The sequence below is a fragment of the Sceloporus undulatus genome, chromosome 6 (assembly GCF_019175285.1).
Source record: "Sceloporus undulatus isolate JIND9_A2432 ecotype Alabama chromosome 6, SceUnd_v1.1, whole genome shotgun sequence".
NCBI classification, from domain to species: Eukaryota; Metazoa; Chordata; class Lepidosauria; order Squamata; family Phrynosomatidae; genus Sceloporus; species Sceloporus undulatus.
Genome location: NC_056527.1, coordinates 55,330,188 through 55,353,487, shown reverse-complemented (window position 1 = coordinate 55,353,487; position 23,300 = coordinate 55,330,188). Strand labels below are relative to the sequence as shown.

The 23,300-nt window shown below is 39.7% G+C and overlaps 1 protein-coding gene across 5 annotated transcripts; it reads left to right on the top strand.

Moving 5' to 3' along the window:
• The first annotated feature begins 1,554 nt into the window (after positions 1 to 1,554).
• Positions 1,555 to 20,617, top strand: LOC121935152 (C-C chemokine receptor type 5-like). 5 transcript variants are annotated; one of them, XM_042476340.1, is made up of 3 exons: positions 1,555 to 1,907; positions 8,948 to 9,013; positions 17,704 to 20,617. In XM_042476340.1, the coding sequence occupies exons 2-3, from the start codon at positions 8,956 to 8,958 to the stop codon at positions 18,783 to 18,785; spliced, it is 1,140 nt and encodes a 379-aa protein (XP_042332274.1). In that variant the 5' UTR covers positions 1,555 to 1,907; positions 8,948 to 8,955; the 3' UTR covers positions 18,786 to 20,617. The 5 variants fall into 5 exon arrangements, with proteins under 5 accessions (XP_042332274.1, XP_042332277.1, XP_042332275.1 ...); XM_042476341.1 differs by lacking the exon at positions 1,555 to 1,907 and adding an exon at positions 2,786 to 2,859; XM_042476343.1 differs by lacking the exon at positions 8,948 to 9,013.
• Positions 20,618 to 23,300: the final 2,683 nt, after the last annotated feature.

Genomic DNA, 23,300 nt, shown 5'->3' with positions numbered 1-23,300 from the left:
AGATCATTCACTAGGAGGTTAAAAACCACTTCTTGTGGACTCTGGCAAGGGCTAGTTTTAATTAAAGGTGTCACGAATCGCTCCCTAGGTTCACTATATAGTGGACAAGGTCTTCTAATTCCGGGCATCCATATATGCATGTGTGCTCCTTTATTGGGATGCCTCTGTATGGTCCCAACTCTATATGTTGTGTCCATCATATTCAATCTTAGTTCTGTGAAAGCTTTCCGCAATTGTACAAATGTTAAACTGCTAAGGTAGTCTGCATGTTCACAAATCTTGAGTTCATGATATAATGGTGAACATGGGGAAAAATAAACAGTATTTAAATCCCTTTGTGTAACTACTTCCCTTATTCTATTCTTAATTATCTTTTCCTGTGCGTCTGGTTGAAGTCCTTTAAGCTCATCTGATACAAGTCCATATTTGATGTTCAACTGGGCAGCATGATGCACCCAGTTTTTAACAGGTATGCTGTTGGATAGTTCTATCAAGCATTTTTTAGGTAGCCTGGTATTATCCATCCCCTGTACCTTAAGTCAATAACATATAATTCATCTGTCTACTTAGCTCTCTATGCTTAGCATGCAAGTTTACAACCTGATCATGGCAGTTAAAGCATCTTTAGGTAGACCTAACAATGACCTCAAAAAATAATTCTGAGTAGGTTCTAAACTTGATATTTTTGATGTACTTGAAGTGCCCCAGATTTCAGCCCCATAGAGGGATTGTGCCATTGCTTTGGCTTTATATACAATCAGGGTAGGATTTACTAAATTGCCCCCTTTAGTGGCAGCATACTTCAAAATTGCTTTTGCTGATCTGTAAGATTGTACTTTGATGTTTAACATTTGTTCTTTCCAAGAAGCTGTATCTGAATAAACCAATCCTAAATATTTGAATGTTTTCACTTGTTTTATATCCTGGGGTTTTAATCTGAGGCGTTCTCTGGCTGAAAGGTATCCTTTCTAAACTGCCAATCCCAAGATTCCACAGGTTGGACCCCTAACTGTTAAAGTAGAATCATATTTGGGTAGCATGAAGACTGGGTATAATAGAGTAATGTAAAAATGCCCAGGTTGAGCACCTTTAAAGTCTGCAGTAATACTTGGAATGGATTCATATCTCTAATAACATTGAAGCAACCAGCCATCACTGCATCTAGGTTCACATTCTGAGGCCCTTCTTTACATAGAAAGGAAGTGGTACTATTGTGCAAGAAAACCAGGTGGTGATATGTAAATCCTTGCTATAATCTTTCCAAAGCTGTGCTTACCACCAGTATGATTCTGCTGTCAAAACACAGTACAATTGGGCTTAAGTATCAGCAGTAGTGGTTCTGACAGGGTTTTGGAATGGAAACCCTTCTAAGAAGACCTGTGGTCAGTTTGGAACAGGCAAAGTAAACCACCTAGTGTGAAATTCTCACATCATGATCATCATCATCACAACTAAAATGTGTGGCTTCATGAAGATACTGAGCAACGAAGTGTGCAGATGAAAGATAAAACCTTCTTGTTGGGGGTTGGATGGGTGTGTTTTCAGCTTGAGCTTTAACTCAGGATGGTGCAATAAAGTCCACAGAATAGTAAATTAACTCTGACTTGTCCAAATATTCTGCAGACATACAGAAACAGATTTTTTGAAGTGTTGGCTAGTTAAATGACTATTTTTGGAAGAAGGGAACTGATTTTTTTTAAAGGAGAAACAAGAAACTTGCAGAACTTGAAACCTTTCTTCACACAGGGAAGTGTGACATTTCTTTCTTTGTTGTTTGTTATTTCTTCCCTTTTCAACCACCCCCCCCCCCTTTTTTTTTTGGCTGAAGTCCACCTGCTCCAATTTTTACAACAACCTGATGCAAAGAACCAAGCTGTCAATGTCATCAATTAAACATTTGTAGACTGGTAAGTTGATTTAAGTTGGAGGGTGTATGTGTGTGTCTGTCTGTGTGCAAGTGTTGTTTTCCATTTTTAAAGACAAATTGCAAAAATAAAAACAGTATAGGTTAGGAATGTTGGATGGATTTCTACTTTTATCAACAGGCAAAAAATGGTATAAAACATAAATGCATACTTTTTGTTACCAGTTCATATTATTTGATCACTCTGGCACCAAGTATGTATTAAATATCCCTTTGCTTATGCAATTATGAAAGTGTTAAATTCCCTGATTCTCAAAAAATCAGTTATCCCCTTCATTCCACAATGTTGGGAATACATTTTTCAATTCCCTCTCCCTATTTTCTTCTACTAAACCATCTTTATAAGATATTCCTGCAAGATAGAGAATAAATATTTTAAGGTATTCAGCTTGCAACATAAATATTACTGGAAAGCAGCATGTTTCTGAACCAGTGCTAAAAGAGGGCAATATGGATTTATAGAAGTGGCCTGCTTTGCAACACCTCTTTACCTGAATAGAGACTATCATTTTTCACAAGTCTATAGACGGTGACAGTTTTTGTTAGCCTTGACATTTAAACATTCATTTCTTCTTTGCACTGTGGTCTCCTTTAAAATATTTGTGGGAACTGTTGATGAGAAATCTGTTTGACCAGAAACCACAAATGTACCAATTTGTGCATCTATGTCTTTTGAGTGTTTACACACAGGCAAAAATAGCATTTAACTATCTCCTTGAAATCAGTTGTACATGGAATAGGAGAACCATTTTACACAGAAAACACTTCGGTGTGATATTGCAAAACACCAGGTCTTTCCCTACTATTAGGTCAAGTGAGGTACAGTAGCTGCTTGCGACAGCAGATGCTGGAGGAGCCAAAAGCTTGTATGCTCTTTAAATTAACCTGTTGCCTAAGGATTGTGGTGAGGATTTTTTCTTGTCACCAGGACTAAAGTTAGTAGGAACTTCCAGTCCCATTGACTTCTTTACATAGAAGGGGTGGTGGTGGAAAAACGTGCAATCTTCTTCTTTACCTCAGGCAGCAGAATGTTTTGGGTTGTCCCCATAAATATGCATAGAGTAGCATCTACAGTACACTGGGATGCCATGACTCACTGCTTAGATGCACTCAGACTGCACACAGTGCATTAAATGTAAGTTTCATGCTATTTTTGATACAAAAATATGTGTAGTTAATTCACCATGCCTGAGAAGTTTCTTCTTTAGATGTAGTGTGCATGTATATATTAAGCCTGGTCAAGGCTTATCCTTTTAATACCTGGGTGAGGCATAGTTTTGAAACTTGGAAAGATAAGGGAATGAAGAAAATTATTATTGGAATCTCAAAATGCTCACAAAGTGGGATGTATTATATCTTGGGTTTCTCAGGCATTCTTAAGTATGACTAAATTTTGTAGAGTTCTGGGATGCTATAGCAGTCAAAAAGGTCCCCAGTCTTCTTCCAACTATAAAGTTGCTTCTCTTGTCTCTGGGCCTCGCTACACATGAAATTACTTGTGAGTGCATAGTGTGAACATTTTAATTTTGGAGAAAAAGCACACTGACTTTTCAAGTAGACTATTTTTGTCTACTTGAAAAGAAGTAAGATGGCATCTTACCACAGACATATGAGTACTACATGTAAAGAGGGTGGGCTGTCCCTCTTTGCACTCTAACATGCCTTTACTACCCTGAGCACCTTTGTCCCCAAGAGAAATATGTTGGTTTTTACCATATCAGCAATCCTCTGCAAGCTTACTAGGAGTAGGTCCCACAGAACTCTGTGGGGCTTAAGCCTGGCCTGGCCTACACCTGACTCTGTTTATTGCTGTTTCAATTATATTTCTGCAATATATTAACACAATATAGTAACACTATTTTGATTTGTCAGGAAATTTTTATTTTTATTTATGCTGTTTTGTGACAATTGCCCTATAAGACAGCCTGCAAAAACTGCAAATAACAATTTTCAGTTCAAAATGCCCCAAAGCATGATTTTGAACATTGTTGAGAATTTTGCCTTTGTTGCTGCTGAATTCTGAAATTTCACTTCTGTCAATCACTATTATCTCTAAGCCTCAATCCCTGTACACTACCTCAGCCGACTCCAGTCTGCCAAAAGAACCACAACACTCATTTCCCTGCTGAGTCCTCAAACCTAACATAGCTTTAAAAAGTTGTTTTTTGGACTACAGCTCTCAGACCCCTGTTGTAGTGGGAGTTTTAGTTCAAAAGGTTATATTGTGAATGTAGTCCATAAAAGCAATGTTTTCAAGCTTTGTTTTCTATTTCCAGGACTCATTAAAATGTTTGAAAACTACCCAGACCCACTAGTCACCAAAATGTTGACAAGAGAACTAAGAGGAGATGGCTTTATAATCTCCAGGTTCTGTACTTTGAAGTACCTCTTCCCTAAGGTTGCTAGGTATCCCTTATTATAGGGGCTATTCCTTATTGGGGAGCTGAAAAGATTGTGTTTTATCAGACTAATAAGTGTCCCTTATTATAAGAGATATCTCCAATTTGAGGGTTAGAAAGCTTGTTCCTTATTGGACTAAGCAGGTGTTCTGTATTTGAAGGTTGGAAATCTTATTCTTTATTGGACTGACAGGTGTCCCTTATTTTGAACGATGCCTCCAATGTGAGTGTTGGAAAGCTTTTCCTTTTATATAGACTAAACAAGATGCCAAGAAAATAAAAATTAAAATCCTATATTGGCAGGGTATGCACCCTTCATAAAAACAGAAATATATGCATCACGTAGTTTATTAATGTGGACAATATTTTACAGAGTAATACCTCGCTGAATTAAGATAAATCAATATGTTCATTTCGCATTTCGGTAGAACACAACTTTATTAATAACTACTTCCTACTTGCTATTTCAAATCAAGTCAAAATTTATTGCTTTTGGCCAATGGCCTTTGCATTTATTGCTATTTTGAAAACATGGGACCTTGTTTCCCTTTTGCACCGGGTTCCACAGAAATATATTTCTTAAGAATTCTAAAGTAAGTTTCCTGTAAAAGTGCCCACACTAAATGTGCCTGCACTGAATGTTATCTGGTTGCAATTGCAACATAAATCTTCAGTTTGCGAAACCACCATATATACCCGACTATATGTTGACCTCATGTATAAGTTGAAGGCAGGTTTTGGGGCCAAAATCATGGATTTTGATATGACCTGTGGATAAGTTGAGGTTAAAACTTAGGGGCATGTAATAAAGGATGTAAAGGATGAAGCAAAGGAAAACATGCCAAAGAACATACAAAATTCCAGTAGGCACAAGTGTTTGTGCTCACCTTAAAGCCCTGATGGATTGGGGGGGAGGGCGTTACAAGAAGTACAGTACTTACATTGACCCATGGATAAGTTGACTTAAATTTTTTGAGTTAATTTATGCAGTCAATTATTGTGAAATCCTTCTTTTTGTGTCAGCTCATTCTGAATCCTGATATATGTGTTTTCCTTTTCCAATAATGCATTTTAATGCTCACTTTGAGCTGTTCTCTGCACTCAAAGAGCCCTTTGCGGAAGTTATTAAGCTACAAGTCACTCTATTGTCCAAGAAGCAGCCTTCCAAGATTTTTAGGGCTACTTCAGAAATAATATTAGTAGCCAAAATTGAGGTCTTTCTCTTTGAAGGACATCAGCAGGATGTGGAGGGCAGACTTTTGGATTATGGCTCATGTAACTCCTTAGCTAGTGATGCAGGCTTGGGCTTTTGCATGCTGAAATCCAAAATTTCCGAAGGGTCAAAAGCTCTCACAGAACCACCTGAGGCACATGAACCTAGAAGAAACATAGAGTTTGAAAGACAAATGTCAAGGCACTACAAATCAAGGCAGAGAACTGCATACACTTTGGTGTGAAGTGTGCTTTAAATTAGATTTTCTCAGCAGCCTGAAGTGAAACAATTCCACACTTGAAACTGAGGCCCAAACTAGATGTAGCATGCAATTACAATGGTCTTTTCCTTGATGTTTATGAATAGTTTGAATAAAGGAACAAGAAGGTGGGATCACTATATGATTTATCTTGACTCAAAATCCTCAATCCTGTTACTTTTTCTCCCCGAAGGGGAAAATAATTGTGAGCAGGAAAACAGTGTAGGGGAGCAGTGTTAAGCAAGAAACAAAATGGCTTGACCTCTCAAGCAGCCCCATCCCTAACAATTTGTTGACTCAGACCTAAGGTTTTCTCAGAATACTCTTAGGACATTATCACATGAGGTTAAAAATTGGAATTTTAACAGGATAAAAGCATCTTTGGCCAGTATATATCACATGGCGCTGTGGCCATCCTACTGCCACTTTGCATGCAATTTGTTACTGTAGTATGCCTTTTCATTGGTGGGTGAAACCCTTCTAAGGCATCTCAATCTTGCTGCTATCCCATTACTTTGCGTGATACATCCCTTCCACTGCAGTTCTGCTTTTCAGGCAATCAGACCATGTGTGTGAGTGTGATTCTGCTCCTCTCATCTCTCCCCCGTCACAACAACTATGGCCACCAACACCTTCCCGAAGCTGGCCGTTGTATGCGCATTCATAAAGAAACCAGCTTTGGGAGGCAGTTGGCAATCACAATTGCACTTTCCCACTCTCCCTTCAGGAAGGCACTATTTGCATTAAACAGATCATACAACCACAGCTCACCAAGTTGCTTTCACGAAGAACTGCTTTGATCTGTTGGAAAGGTGGTATATAAATAAAATTTATTATTATTATTACAGACCTTAAATGTCCTGCATTTTGGGCTGAGTTTTGTCCTGCAGTTGTCCTACAGTTTGGTCTAGATTTTGTCCTACATTTTGTCCCGAGTTTTAGTGGACAATTATGGCAACCCCAGTCAGGAACAATGGCAGCTTTGCAACTGTTCCTCTTAAACCTAACTATTCCTCACTCATGGAGAAGGGATTGTGAGTGCTATGCAGCCTGTCCTACATGCCCCGAACTGGCCTTGGAAGATGGGTGGGTTTACATAGACAAGTTCAGAGAGGAGAGAAGAAAAGGGGAGAAGTTGGCCAGATGGACCCCTTGAAGGGTCTACATTAGCCATTGCAAAGCCAAGCCAGCAATGCAGAGCAATATGAACACATACACACATACTTCAAGGCATTGCTCTTGTTCTGAGATTCCTCCTTAAACTGGAAAAGAGGGGTCAGACTCTGAGATCTGAGAACCCTAAGCCTTCTTCTTTCAGAACCAGGACAGACACTATCACACACAACTGCCCGTCCAACTTGTTTTTGCTTGTAAGCTAGGTTGGTCCAAAAAGATCCATCTAATCCTCACAGCAAAGTGTCTCAGCCCTGTCCTGCTGTAGGATGTCCATTTCAGTAAAGGAAGGTTAAGCTACTTATTCCCAAGCACTTTGCTTTGATGAAAACTGAGTCTCTCTTGTAGTGGGAAAACACATCAGAAGATTGCACAGCCTTTACTCATTTTGTAGTATGATTTATGATTTCAAGCACATTTCAGAAAAGCAACTTCAGCTCCTCCATAGGGCAGGGAAAAAAAGTGCAACACAGAGTCTGTCCCAAGAATCCAAAGCTGAACTCAAAAAGAAATGCTGGGTGCATCCACTTTACCTGCCATGGCTCCACCCTACATAATCTTGGGATCTGCAGTTTTGTAAGGCACCAACACCCTCTGGCAGAGAAGGCTAAAGACCTTATAAAACTACAAATCCCAGATGTTGGAACTACAGCTCTTGAAGTGGTGTCAAATAGCATCATTTCTACAGTGCAGATGCAACAACTGAGGAAACTTATCTCTAATGACCTAACAGTTATCTTTTAAAAGAAAACATTTCTGGAGAGGGCAGGAAAGGGGTATTTTATATTGACACAATTTTTCATTTGGTGAAATAACAATAACAATTCTGTTCTCCCACATGGAATTTTCCTTCAGTCCTCACATTTCTCGCAGTGCAGTAACTTTAAATTTCAGTTGATCATCTAGATGAAATACCATTTAGACATCAAAGGAAAAGGAGCAGGCAAAGGTACTGAGGGTATGCAAACATAAGCCCTATACAGACAGGCCAAAATAAAGCTGTTTCAGTTCACTTTGGAGTATGGTGTTTCAATGATGCATGCATCCTAAGAGTCTGGATGCTGCATCAAAGCACGAACTCCAGTCCTTAGGACAGGAGCGTGGCTTTGGTGTGGCTTCTGGACTCTTAGGCGGGTTACAAACGGCCCTCAAGGGGCCGTTTTCACGCCGCCGCTGCCATTCACTGCGTAGGGAAGCCCCAGCGGCCAGACCACGAGGCTTCCCCGCGCAGCGAAAAAGGAGCGCCGAAATGGTGCTCCTTTTAGAAACGTGGAAGTGGCGCCGTGAGGGGCGGAGCACGCCCTCGCAGCATCACTTCTGCTGCAACATGTCTGGACGCACAGCGTCCAAGACGTCAAAATGGCAGCGCCCATGTGGATGGGCGCCACCGTTTACGACGTACTCCGCGCGTGTTGGGGCCGGGGCGGGTTAGGAAGGGGCGACTCTTCCTAACCCTAACACACCCCTTCCTAACCCTAACACGCACGGAGTGCGTAGTTAGTGGCGGTTTGTAACCCGCCTTAGGGTGCATGTATCATTTAAACAGCATACTTGCAAAGTGACTTGAAGCAGCTTTATTTTGGCCTGTCTGTATCAAGCCTTAGTAATGGAAAAGTTCTAGATGTGAAAGACTGAGCACAGGCTGGTTCTAGGGATTCTAGAAGCCATGGAGTAACCTTTTCAATCTCTAGCACACATGTTTTGTGCTTGTTGTATGCCTTAAGTCCTTTCCAATTTATGGTGACTTGAAGGTAAATCTATAATAGGGTATTTTTTGCAAGATTTGTGAGGGGGGTGCCTTTGCCTTCCTCTGAGGCTGAACGTCTGCCTTGCCCAAGGTCACCCAGGGGGTTTGCATGCTCTGCAACCACTACACCACTCTGGCCCTCACACAGGCATGCATTATCATTTCTTACTACTTCTGCTGCTTACTACTAGAGCTATTAACAAGTAAATAAGTATATCTTCTTCAATCACAGGGAACAAGATGGAAAGAGCTGAAGTTACAACAAATTACGATACAGTCACAACAGAATTTGATTACGGTGAGCTACCAACACCATGCCAAACTGTTGCTGTCCAGGAATTTGCCTCCCATGTCTTGCCAGTACTTTACTCTCTGGTGCTTATATTTGGCTTGCTGGGAAATGCACTGGTTGTGCTGATCCTCGTCATATACAAGAAACTCAAGAGCATGACCGACATCTACTTGCTCAATCTGGCCATCTCTGATTTGCTTTTTATTGTCTCGCTCCCATTTTGGGCCTATTATGCAGCAGACGAGTGGATATTCGGAAATGAGTTGTGCAAAATCCTCTCTGGAGTCTATCTTGCAGGCTTCTACAGTGGAAGCTTTTTCATCATTCTGTTGACCATCGACCGATACCTAGCAATAGTCCATGCAGTGTTTGCATTAAAAGCCAGGACAGTGGTCTATGGCATCCTCACGAGTGTTGTCACATGGTGTTTGGCAATTTTAGCCTCCGTACCAGGGATGGTCTTTAACCGGTTACAAAAAGAAAACAACCGCTTCGCATGCACTCCTCATTTTTCATCTGAAACACAAATCAGATGGAATCAGTTTCTGACATTGAAAATAAACTTCATAGGCCTGATCTTTCCCATGATGGTGATGACCTTCTGCTATGTCCAAATCATACGAACCCTGATGAGATGCAGAAATGATAAAAAAACCAAAGCTGTCAGGCTTATTTTTATCATCATGATTGTTTACTTCCTCTTCTGGGCTCCGTACAACATTGTTCTTCTACTCCAGACATTCCAAATATCATTTAGTCTAAACAATTGTGTCGACATTAGTAATTTGGGAATAGCAGTACAAGTGACAGAAACTTTAGCCATGGCCCATTGTTGCATTAACCCTGTGATCTATGCTTTTGCTGGTGAGAAGTTTCGAAAATACACATGCACCTTTTACCGAAAGCATGTTGCTCACTACTTGTCGAAACATTGCCAGTTTTTGTATATAGAGCCTCTGGAACGTACCAGTTCTACATATTCCCATTCCACTGGAGAACAAGACCTTTCAGCAGTGTTGTAAAGTATTTCCAAAAAGAAGTCAGTTTGATTTTTGGAGGTGTAGGCTTTCAAATCCCTTTGCATGGGAAGCCATGGAGAGACTATAAAAAAGTTCAAGCCCTAATGACAATGTACCTTTAATGTCAGAGACATAACTTGGATCTAATGGGCTTTTGTTTCTCTCATTCCAAAATGAAGCCTTCATTGAAGCAATATATATACATTATGCTTTGTAGTTTCTGAAACATATTTACCTCCATACTTTAAAGAGAAGAAAAACATCCAACAAATCTGATCAGATATAAATGGCGCTAGAAGATTTGTTGTTTTTGCTGCATCAGATGAACATGGCTAGCCTTCTGAAAATTGCAATATCAGTTGTCTTCACTAACATTTACATGCTGAAAGTTCTTATATGTTGCTACTGCTCCTTCCTCTTCTCTAAATGCATTGAATACCTGGATTTCTTCATCTAGCAGAGTGTTTTATGCAGGGTCATGTACTTAGGTATAGTATTGTAGACAGAATTGTTCACTATACTACTAAAATACCAAATATTACTAAATAAGAAAAGTCTTATTTTAATCACTGATTTAAATCAGTTTCACCATCGGTACTGTTTTATATATTTTCTAAGCAGTAGTGCAGACCTGGCCACTAGTGAAAAAGGTAAATTTATAACTAAAGGATTGTTGACAGTGTTCTTATTCACAACCTGAAAACCTGCATGCATTTATCACAATGTATACATTAATTTCCCCCATTTTTAAATCCATAGAATAAAAATAAAATGTTCCCATTTATAGGGAGTTAATAGCTGGCATCATGACAGACTAGAAGAAATAGGAAGTATGCTGTGAATAATTTTGTTTTCTTTCTGACATTGCTCTATTCTGCTTTCTTTGGCCTTACCAGAGAAAACAAGTCTTAACAAAAACGAAATACATAGGAAAGAATGGGAAAAATGAGGTTGCAGTTAGAAGTATGAAAATGGAAGGAGAGTCAAGAGGAATTAAAATCCCCCATCAGCATAGCCAGGATATGTACTTAGCTGTTGAACCTTCAGCCTTTTGCAGCCAGAGCAGGTTACATAGAGGCTAGGAGGCTGAAGTAGGGATCAGAAGACCCCCTTGTTTTACATCTTGCCTTTACCATATATTTTCACAGTGGCATCAGGTGAGCCACAATATCTCGCCCTGAGCATTGCTTTCTCCTTGCAGTGTGAGAGGGTAATAATGGTGACACACCTTACAGGGCTGTTGGAAGGACAACAGGGAACATGCACACAAAGCAACTAAAGGCACAAAAGCAATTTGTAAGTGCCAGGGTGGAGTATTTATCATTTCCCAGTCCCATCCATCTATCACCAGTCTCTTCAAATACTGCATTATTCCTTAGGAACATGTTCTCTCTTTCTCTCTTATTTTTCCCACTTAAGGACTTAAGTTGTTGCTTGTGCTGCACTGTGACTCTGCTTGGTATTCCCTTGGGTCTGCTGTCTTTGGAAGCTTACCTGCTGAGCAGAATAATCATTTCTCTTTGCATTAGATGGCTTAATTTGTGTGCATGTGTGTGTGTGTGTGTTAAAAAAAATAACATTTTTGAATCTGAGCCTTGGCTACATGGAAATAGAGATCAAGATACCTTTTCCACTTCTTTACTCCCTACTGTATCATGCTCCTCCTGGAGTCTTCCCCAGCCAGATGGCCATTAACTGATGGCAAGGCTGTTTCAGTGCATTACATTATGTACAACTGCTGAGTTTCATTTTGGTTGAATTTTTGTAAGGTCATTTGTTTATTTTTTTAAAATAAAGTGTGTCCTGCTATAAATTTTGAAGTCTTGCTATGAGATGTCAAAATTACAAGAAACTACCTGCTTGTCAATGTATGTCATTGTATGTGATGGATAAAAAAAAAATAGAATGACTAAGGAACTTTTTGCACAGCTAAAACCCTGGCTTACCTTTCCCGGTTTGAATCCTGACATTTTGCCGCTGATGCCGCCTTCTGCTAAAATCTGCCTAAATCCCGGCTCCTAGACAGGCATAGTTGGCTGATTTGCAAAGTTGGGAGCTTCCCAGCTTGGCAAGAAAACCCCACGATAGGTTCGCCTTAGGGTTGTCATAAATCAGAAATAACTTGAAGGCACACAACAACAACAAATCTAATCCCTAAGAACATTCCCAATTGCCTCCTGCACTAGAGTTTTGGATTTAAAAATTATGCCATTTTCTGAGGATAAGTGGAAGATTTTTAACCTCCCTCCCCAGTTAAAAATGGCAGAATATGCTTCGTTCAGTAGGGCCTCATCATAGAGGCAATAGTCAATTGCATTTCTATAATACATCCAAACAACTGAAACTATCATAATTGATTCCTATCACAGGAATATCCTCATGGATATAATAAAGTACATAACAGTGCTGGATTAACAAGCTGGAGAAGTTCCCACATAGGCTGTGCCATGAATTTTCAGTATGTTGAAGTAAATGATGTTTTCTGCTTCTTTCAATTGGTTGACATATATCATTTTTACAGGAATAAAGTATTGACAATCATACAAGTTGTAAATGTACTCCTAATCAGTGAATCCTGTGTAAAAGGGAATTTTGGGAGTCCAGGATTGCTCCAGATTTTTCTGAGTCATCAGGGCAACACTGTAAACTTCTCTAAATCTCTTCTCACAACAAACATCTCTAAATCAAGATCTATACCCACAACTTTCCAACCCCTGGTCTTTATTTTCAAACCAAGACCAACTTTGAATATGTAAATAGAGGAACAGCGGGAAGAGTTTGCTTTGCTGTCTTGTCCAGTTTTGTTTTTGTTTTTACTAAAAATCTCAGTTTGATTTGCCAAGGACCTTACCACACTAGCAAGAAACAGGATTTAAAGTAGATTTCAGTTACAAAAAACCCCGCAAATGCAGGAAGCTTATCACATGACGTTTCACTAGAAAAGAAATAACATGAAAATAAAGCGAACGTAAAGGGGACAAAAATGACAGCTTTTTACTTCTGGAACTTCCCGAAAGTAAAAAGCTGTTGTTTTTGTCCCTTTTGCCTTTGCTTTATTTTTGCGTTATTTCTGGTGTGGTGAAACGTCGTGTGAAAAACTTCCCGCATTTGCGGTTTTTTTCTAATTTAAATCTACTTCAAATCCCATTTCTCAGCGGGATTTTGCTAGTGTAATAAGGTCCCAAGCATGAAGCCTGTTTTTATCTTGAAGGTAAAATATCTGTGTTTTTCTCCAGTGAGTAGAAAAGGAGAAGGAAGGCTGAGCAAAAAGGTTAATTAGCTCATTCTCTTGCAATTAGCTTTTCAGGCTGCTTTAGTTTAAAAACAAACATGATGGGAAAACAGAATTATGCATAAGGGGCCTTAGAAAAAGGAGAGGAAGAATTCACTTTCCTTGTCATGATTATAATCCATAAATAGCAATAAATTATTTCTTGGGCTCTCATGATGCTACATTTCTCTTCAAGAGTTCATACCACAATAATTGTGTTGCATTTACATGTTTTTGCCCTTGCACTGAACATCATTTTTTTTAAAAAACCTGCACCAACATGAACAGAGCAATGATGGCATGTTTCATGTTGAAAAATGGATGGGTTGACATAGATGCTTTTGCAAATATATATATATATATCATCACAAAGCATTAAGAAGACCCTCTTCCAAACCACTGGAGGTGCATTTCAGCCTTAGGACATAACAAGCCCCCATTGGCACCACAATCCAGTTTGTATTGCACATCTCATCAATTCCATGACCAAGGCTGTTTATACCATCATGCACTCTCCCTTAACCTTTTCTCCCTGCCCTATGCCTGACCCAACATGCCTTTCAGGGGTTGCAAAATTTTACTTTCTAATGTAATTGCAGAGTTATGCTGATATGATTAAAGTTTAAAGAAAAAATAGGGAAAAAATTAAATGAAATCAGACTGCTTGGGAGTAGCAGAAAGAGAGTGACTGTTAATATTGCAACTGCCTTGGCAGCAACATTTTGTACATGAGGACTAAGGGAACTCCCATGTGATCAGGAGCTTATTGGTGGGTTTCCCCAGTCAACGAAAAGAGACCCCTTAACCATGCTTGCAAGACACAGCAACTATGGGCCATGTGATAAGAATTGCCAAAAGTGCTATTTTAAAACTATAATTGCGGTTTTAAAGACATGTATGACAATCTCCTTAGAGTCATTAAGACATTTAGAATGAGATATGGACTTGCTGAGTTTATGAACAAGCTCTTAAATGTTATTTTGAATTAAGTAAGTAAGTGAACACAGAAAATTATAGTAATCATTTCCCATATGGTGCCAATACTTCTTTTCTATGCATGTAGACTGGTGTGTGGAGTGGCAACAGAAGGGAGATGATGGGCACACTTTTAGGGCCCATTTACACAACACTATTATAGTGCCAAAATTCTGCTTTAACTCCTTCCTATGGAGTTCTGGGATTTGCTGTTTGTGGAGAGGCATTAAGAATTCCCAACCAGAGATTTTTTGTGCTTCACAAGACTGCAAGCCACATGATTCCTCAGGTGGTAAAGGTAAAGGTAGTCCCTTGACATGAATATCTAGTCATAACCAACTGTAGGGACAGGGAGCAGTGCTCATCTCCATTACTAAGCCGAGAAAACAGTGTTGTCTGAGGACTGCTCTGGTGGTCATGTGGCTAGCATGACTGCACCAAATGCTGTTACCTTCCCACCAAAGTGATACCTATTTATCTACTTAAATTTGCATGCTTTCTAACTGCGAGGTTGGCAGAGGCTGAGACTAGTGACAGGAGCTCACAACATCATGCGGCACTTGGCCTTTAAACTGCCAACTTTCCGATCTTCCGATCATCAGAATTGGCATCCTAACCACTAAGCCACTGCATCACTCCTCAGGTTGTAGCCATGGCAATTGAAGTGGAACATAGTACTTTATAACTGTGTAGCCTGAATGGGCCCTTAGTTTGATTAAGTGGACAGTTAATTCATTCATGTCCTGCATTTTATTCTTTCTTTGATCTGGATCTTGTCTTTCTTCTATAGTTCTTCATCTATCTCATGAAGGCCAAAATCTCACACATATTCACACAGCTAGAAAGGTGAACAATCTCCAGGCTTATAAATAAATAGCATGCAGCCAAATCTGCATTGTAGACCCCCAACTTACTTAAATCAAACTAATTTGCAGCTTTGGAACTCTTGCAGTCACTGTACAGCAGACATTTTCTTCCAAATAATAGCACAGGAAGCTTAACTCATGCCTATACATCCCTGTTGCCCTTCCTACCTCGGATGAAACTTGTGTTGGAAGACTGCATCACATCAGTTTCAAATCCTTCAGCCAAATATCAGTAATCTATCTATAGCACCCCTAAGTAGCAGAGAGGAAAAGAAGTTACAACATGGATTATTTCACAAGTATACAAATACATGAAGAACTTGGAGTCTCGGAGGAGTTGTGGCACCCAATCTCAGGATGCTACCACTCCAAAGTAACAACGAATCTGAAGAAATCTGGTGCACTCATAAGATATTTGATGTTTAAGAATGGAGAAACAAGTATGATGTGTGGAGCCACAAAGAAACTGGCTGCTTTTTAAAGTGTTCTTGGTTACATTTATTGGGCACCTTCAAACATGGTATGTACTTGGGACAGATCTAATAACTGGTGAAGAGCTGGTTCAGTTCAAAGGCAAATGCCCATTCCAGTAATATTTCCCAAGTAAACCAAGAAAATGTGACATAAAAGTGTGGTGGTGTTGCTATGTTAATACATCATAGCCTCTAGGTGAAACATTTATCTAAGCAAACAGACTGAGGCTTTACCGCAAGAGAAAAGAAAGATGGAATGGATTGGGAGAATAGTGACTTTCTCCATGCAACTCCACATGCTGTTGTAGCACTTATGTTTGGTTATTGAGGGAAGATGGTCATCAAAACGTGCCTTTTGTGAACAGGAAAAAACCCTGCTATTCTCCGAATCCGTTTTGCCTTTATTTTCTTGTGCAGTAAAGTCCCTGTTTGCCATATAGTGACAACACTCATTGAACATAGTTACACACTGATGGGAATGTGGGGGAACAGACAATTTTTTTTCTCCAGATGGGAAATGGCAGACCATTTGCATCTAAGACCGTCCTAACTTATATTGACATCATTTGACAGAATAAACCACATCTTTTCCCGACCACCATTACTTCTACAGCAGGGCAACAGATAAGAAAACCAGAAGATCTGTGGGTAATTTGCTTAGAGTTAGCATTGCAGAATCCAACTGACACACTCTGGTAGTCTGTAGGGGTTGGCTGGCACAAAGAATAACCCTCCCCGATTTATTGAGGGACATTTTCCACAGTGGAGACTATTTTGTTACTGGTGTAGAAAAGTACATTACTCCAAAATACCATTAATATCTAGCTACTGTATCTCTGAAAATAGACAGCTACTTTTCTTCAAGGACCATATTCTGTGTACTGTGATATCCAAGGATTCTAATTTCTTCCTGATGTCATGAGTTAAACTTGGGATAAAGGATTGTGCATTTGATTCTTTTCCTTTAGCCATTTCTTTGGGGGGGGGGGTGCTTTTCAAAAGTGGTCTGCATTTAATCCTGCACTAGGGACAGGCAGAGGTGTGTGTTGCTGGTTTTGCTTCTTTGTGTGTGTGAATCACCATTTATTTTCTTGCATCTTGGGACACTGAGCACATACTCCCTACTGCATAGTATTTGCCTCAAATTGCATGTGTGTGTGTGTGTGAGAGAGAGAGAGAGAGAGAAGGGCTACCTATTTCATATCAAGGGCAAATGAGGATCAGATACAAAGAGGATCCAGCCAAAGGCTGCTTTGGGGCAACTGAGGGGGGACCAGGAGCTGACTGGCTCGGGGAGATCTTTTTGCTCCTGTTCCTGTTCCTGGTGAGTCAGATCCATAAGCTTTCCACTTCAACACTTTGCAAAGATCTGGGGGTCTTTGCTGCAACCACTTTCTACATGCAGTGTTTGAATGGTGAGCAAGGCCATGGCCATGTCACACTCTCTCAGCCTGAGAGAAAGGCAAAGACAAACTCCGAACAAATCTCACCAAGATAGGGTTGCCTTAGAGCAGTGCTTCTCAATTATTTTCTGTCATGCCCCCCCTAGGAAGAAGAAAACATTTCGCGCCCCCCGCATGACTGTAAATAGTATCATTTGTCTATAAAATTGTTATAAGTACACCTCTGCATAACAGAGCCTCGCGCCCCCCTTTACGGAGCCTTGCACCCCCCCTGGGGGGCCCGCCCCACTATTTGAGAAAGGCTGCCTTAGAGTCACCATAAGCAGAAAGAACTTGAAGGAACATAACAAGAACAAATTTGGAAGGAAGGTGAACTTGCTCAGAAGACATTCAGGGACATTTATGATTAATAAATCTCTTGAGAAACAATTATCAAAGTTTAATAACATTTCAGGTTTATGGATCTTTAATAGGGCCTTTAATATAAGGTTTACTCATTAGCCCAAACTATGTAACATCTAGATAAGCTAAATCTGTTTCATTTTCCCTAGCTTAATATTTTCCCTCCTGTTTAAAGTTCTGAACATTCGGCTGATTATAGAAATTAGAATTTCATTATTAATGTATATTACAGAATTATTATTTCTTCATTATTTCTTTTCATGTAAATAATCCTGATTCTTCTTCAGTCATAGGAGACAACATGGACACTACTACAAATACAACAGACTCTGAAATGCTCACCACATACATTGACTATGATGCAACACCATGCCAAACTGTTGCTGTCCAGGCATTTGCCTTCCATTTCCTGCCATCACTTTACTCTCTGGTGCTCATATTTGGCCTGCTGGGAAATGCACTGGTTGTGCTGATCTTCGTCACATACAAGAAACTCAAGAGCATGACTGACATCTACTTGCTCAATCTGGCCATCTCTGATTTGCTTTTTATTGTCTCGCTCCCATTTTGGGCCTATTATGCAGCAGATGAGTGGATATTCGGAAATGAGTTGTGCAAAATCCTCTCTGGAGTCTATCTTGCAGGCTTCTACAGTGGAAGCTTTTTCATCATTCTGTTGACCATCGACCGATACCTAGCAATAGTCCATGCAGTGTTTGCATTAAAAGCCAGGACAGTGGTCTATGGCATCCTCACGAGTGTTGTCACATGGTGTTTGGCAATTTTAGCCTCCGTACCAGGGATGGTCTTTAACCGGTTACAAAAAGAAAACAACCGCTTCGCATGCACTCCTCATTTTTCATCTGAAACACAAATCAGATGGAATCAGTTTCTGACATTGAAAATAAACTTCATAGGCCTGATCTTTCCCATGATGGTGATGACCTTCTGCTATGTCCAAATCATACGAACCCTGATGAGATGCAGAAATGATAAAAAAACCAAAGCTGTCAGGCTTATTTTTATCATCATGATTGTTTACTTTCTCTTCTGGGCTCCATACAACATTGTTCTTCTGCTCCAGACATTCCAGTCATCATTTCACCTTGACAGCTGTGAGGACATTAGCAATTTGGCAATAGCAGTACAAGCGACAGAAACATTAGCCATGGCCCATTGTTGCATTAACCCTGTGATCTATGCTTTTGCTGGTGAGAAGTTTCGAAAATATACATGCATGTTTTTCCGAAAGCACGTTGCTCTCCCTCTGTCAAAACATTGCTCGGTTTTGTCTAGAGAGTCTTTGTATCGTTCTACTTCTGCATATTCACATTCTAATGGGGAACAAGACATTTCAGCGGTATTGTAAAGGATGTCTGAAGAGACGTAGGTTCTAATGAGCCCTGATAACAATGCAACTTTAGTATCAGAAACAAGACTTGGAGCTAATGAATTTTGGTTTCTCTTTTTCCATCAGCTGTACAGTAAACAGATCTTACATGCAGTGAAACTGGAAACATAATATTTTCAGCATTTCTGGAAACAGCAGAGAAAACGAAGCCTTAATTCAATCAAGTCATTTGAATTCTGCAACCATATACATTATGTAGGCTCCGAAGCGTATTTGCATGTATACTTTAAGATAAGGCAAATGCAAGACAAATCTTATCTCATACAAATTGGGGTCGATAATGATTTTAAAATGAGATTTTTGCAAATTTGATATGGATTTTTAAACCTTAAATTAAATTTTAAAAATGATTTAGACAGATCTGAAATTTTTCTTAACTCAAGTAATAAAAGAAGAACCTAGGTCAAAAATATTATCATGTATATGATGCAACTTCTAATGATAGTCTATTAATATGTTAATATTATACAGATAGGGGATAATTTGATAAATCCTGTTCTGCAGCTGGTACATATGAAGTGCATCTTCCTGCTTTTATGTTCTTTCTAGGCCTTGGCTCTTCCTAAGAGCAAAGATAGAGAATGTCAGTGAACATGAGAATTTAGGGATATGAGGTAGATATGAATAAGGAAGGGAGGGTTGTCTAAATATAAATGCAAGCAATCCTGTTTATGGAGGAACTGGATATTAATCTGAAATTATTTCAGAGTAATTGCTTAGTATATGTGTACCTTCTAATGATGTCTGCATCTCTGAATATTTCTGGATGGATGTAAAGATGAGTGTTATATACTTCTTAATGTAAGATTATATTAGTAATTCACTTCTAATCTTATTCACTAATTATTTAAATAATTACAATTGAGTCCTTCAGAAAACCTATTTTAATCACAATTTAAATAAATCTGATTTAGATCAATCCAACCCTGATGCAAATGATGACACAAAATTTGTTGGTTTTGCTGCATCGGATTAATATGGCTAGCCCTCTAAGAACTGCAAAATTAGTTTTCAGTGACATGTATATGCTGGAAGTCCTTATATGATTTTCTTTTCTCTAAGCACTATTTTCTGTGCTGAGGCAGAATGGTTCAGTATAAATTAATTGTTTAAATCAACAAGGCTTACTAAATGTTTTGCAATTTGCACTATTTTATATACAGGTTGAGTATCCCTTCCCGAAATCTGAAACCCTCCAAAATCTGCAACTTTTTGAGCACTGACATGACACTTCAAGGAATACTTTGGAATACTTTGGATTTTGGAACACACAAGTAGTATAATACTATATGCCTTTTTATTTGTGAGGCTGGAGAAGTGCAGCTGGAGATAGACGCAAGGATCTGTGAAATGGCAGAGGTGTGGATTCACACCAAAGACTATGCTTGGATTTGTGCCATTTCACAGATTCTCACATGTCTCTCCAACCACGTCTGTCTCCAGCCTCACATCTCTTGTGTCTCTCTCCAGCCATTTTACAGTTCTTCATGTTTCTCTCCAATCTTGCAAATACAGTATAAATATATATACTATGCTACTTGTATTCAAAAATCGGGGGGGGGGGGGACCCTAACTTCGAAACTCTCCCAAGCATTTTGGATAAAGGATACTCTGTATTTTCTAAACAATACTACAACACTGGAAACCACCGAAAGATTAATCTGTAACTGAAGCATTATACACACTGCTTTATGGGTAACATGAAGTCTTCCATGTATTCATCACAATGAGTATGTTCTGCAAGGTTTTCCTTTTTATCTATAGAATAACATTGAAATATTTGCATAGAACATAGAATTTGTTTTGTTTTAATGATCAGCTGTCACGACAGCCTAGGGGATTAAATAGGAGAATTGGGGATCTGTACGGTACAGGAATTTATTTTACCTTTTTTCAGTGTTGTTTCATTCTGCCTTGATGCAGTCCCATCCAGAGAAAAACCAAGCAGGCCTCAAGCAAAGATGAAACATTGATGACCAACAGGCTGAAGCAAGATCTGATAGTCACTGCAGATATGAGTGAATTCAGAAAACGGATCTTTCTGAAGGCCAAGAATCTTTGCTGGGGCATAATCCTTTAAAAAAAAAAAAAGGGGGGGGGAGCATGCTTAGTATAGTAGGCCTTTTCAGTGATAGCCCCCGGCTCTGGGACTCGCTTCCCAGAGAGGCTTGACTGGCACCCTCCTTACTTTCTTTTCACAGGCAAGCATAGACTTTTCTATTTGACAGGCATTTGAAGAAAGGTTATATAAGGCCTATCTTACACAATGAGATCCAGTATGGTGTAGTAGTCTGGAGACCAGGGTTTGAATCTCTACTCAGCCATGAAAACCCATTATGTGACCTTGGGTGAGCCACACTCTCTCAGCCTCAGAGGATGGCAATGGCAAACCCCTCTGAAGAAACTTGCCAAGAAAACACCAGGATAGGTTTGCCTTCGTCTTGCCATAAGTCAGAAACGATTTGAAGGCACACAACAGCAACAAATCTTTCACAGTGTGAAGGATATTGCTAATGGTTGTGCTGGTGCATGTCTCTGTTTTAATGGTATATGCCAGTGATGGTGAACCTTTTTGAGGCCGAGTGCCCAAACTGCAACCCAAAACCCACTTATTTATTGCAAAGTGCCATGTCCCTCTGGCTTTCTAGTAACAAACTCTGGCAAACTGTGTGCTGGGGCGATGGCACATGTGCCCACAGAGAGGGCTCTGAGTGCCACCTTTGGCATGCGTGCCATAGGTTCGCCATGCTTTAACCTGGTTTTATTTTTTTCTTATTGTTTTTTTTTTATGGAGAGCAGGTTTCGAACCCCCGATCAACCATGAAAACCTGCTGGGTGGCCCCGGGCAAGTAATGCTCTCTCACCCTCAGAAAATGGCAATAGCAAACACGCTCTGAAGAAACTTGCCAAGAAAACCCTGTGATAGGCTTGCCTTAGGGCTGCCATAGGTTGGAAAGGACTTGAAGATACACAATACATGCACACCTACACCTACACAAAAGGATACATGGCCACAATTTTGGCATTAGAAATGGCATTATCCCAAAACCTGATTCAGTTTTTTTGGGATCAATTTTTGACTAAAATGTCTAGACTTATACATGACTATATACAGTATATGAATAAAAGAAATTTGCCCTGCTGGAAGTATAATAAAAGGAATCTTCTGAGAGAGAATATTGAATCCTGGGAAATTGACTTTTGGCAAGCAGATGTATTGTTTTCTGGTTTCAAAACTGTATTTTTATATACAAATTCCATCAAATAAAACATTTATACAGATATACTTGGAGATTATTTCCAAGTAGATATATTGTTTTCACACATCGCTACTAACGTCCCAAAGACACTGCAGAAATAATCCAATTTGAGACTACTTTAACTGCCCTGGCTCAGTACTAGGGAATCGAGGGTATTGTAGTTTGCTGTGGCACTGGAGCTCTCTGACAGATAAGGCTAAATGTCTCACAAAACTACAGTTTTCCCAGGATTCCCTAGCACTGAGCTGGGGTAGTTAAAATGATATCTGGTTGCATTCTCACTATGAAACAGAGCAAATTGCCAATCGGTTTAAATGACCTTCATTCCCATTTGAAACTGGTTGCTGTCACAATGTGATTGATTCCTGTCATGATAAAGCGAGGCAAAGGCACACACACCCCATTTTTTTCCAGAGATTAGTTTCTATGCGGTTCTTTTGAGAAGAATCGATTCTGAACTGTGTTGAACAAGTAGGAACGACAGATCTGATTTGCATCATTCTGGAGGAGAGGGACTAATGGCAGAGGGGTGTTTGCTATTCCTCTTCAGTTTTTGGCAGATCTACCATTTACCCCCCCTCAGCGCTGCCTTTGTGCTTGTGGTGTGACCTATAGGCACATCATTTAAAAATAAAATAAAATTGATAGAAGCTTCGATTCATTGATTTCGCAACTACTTGCAACTACTTGCAAAGGCAACTAGTTGCTAAACCAGTGTATCAATACTTCGGTCAATTAAAAAAAAAAACTGTCCTCCTCTTCATCCTCCTGCCTTGTTCCCAGGCTTCATCCTCCTGCGTCATTCCCCACTGGGTAAGCTTTGACGGGTCACACTCTCTCAGCCTCTGGCAAAGAGAGGGGCAAACCTCCTCTGAAGAAATCTTGCCCCCCCCAACCCCCAAAATCCCAAGCCGGGCTGCCACTTACATCACAGACGATTGACGTGGGATTTTGAAGTGGCACTACTAGTGAGGACAACAGTTGTGCCAAAAAAAGCAATTACACTGGGGTAAGGAAAAGATCTGGTTTCATAGTGTGAACGAGGGACCTTTTGGAATCGATTGCCAACATGGAGTAAAGCCGAATCAGACATTGCTTTAAAGCGCGAATGGGAATGGGTCCTCTGTCTTTTTTTTTTTAAGGATGCTTTTTGTATTTAGATTAAAACTCAATATCTTGACTCTCTTATTGTTCATATTACAGTGGGCCCTTT

Bases quoted from the DNA above. Each gene is read 5' to 3' on its own strand.
- LOC121935152 (XM_042476340.1), top strand. From the start codon at position 8,956: ATGGAAAGAGCTGAAGTTACAACAAATTACGATACAGTCACAACAGAA. The intron at 9,014-17,703 runs GTGAGCTACCAA...ATTCTTCTTCAG, and splicing joins CACAACAGAATTTGATTACG to TCATAGGAGACAACATGGAC.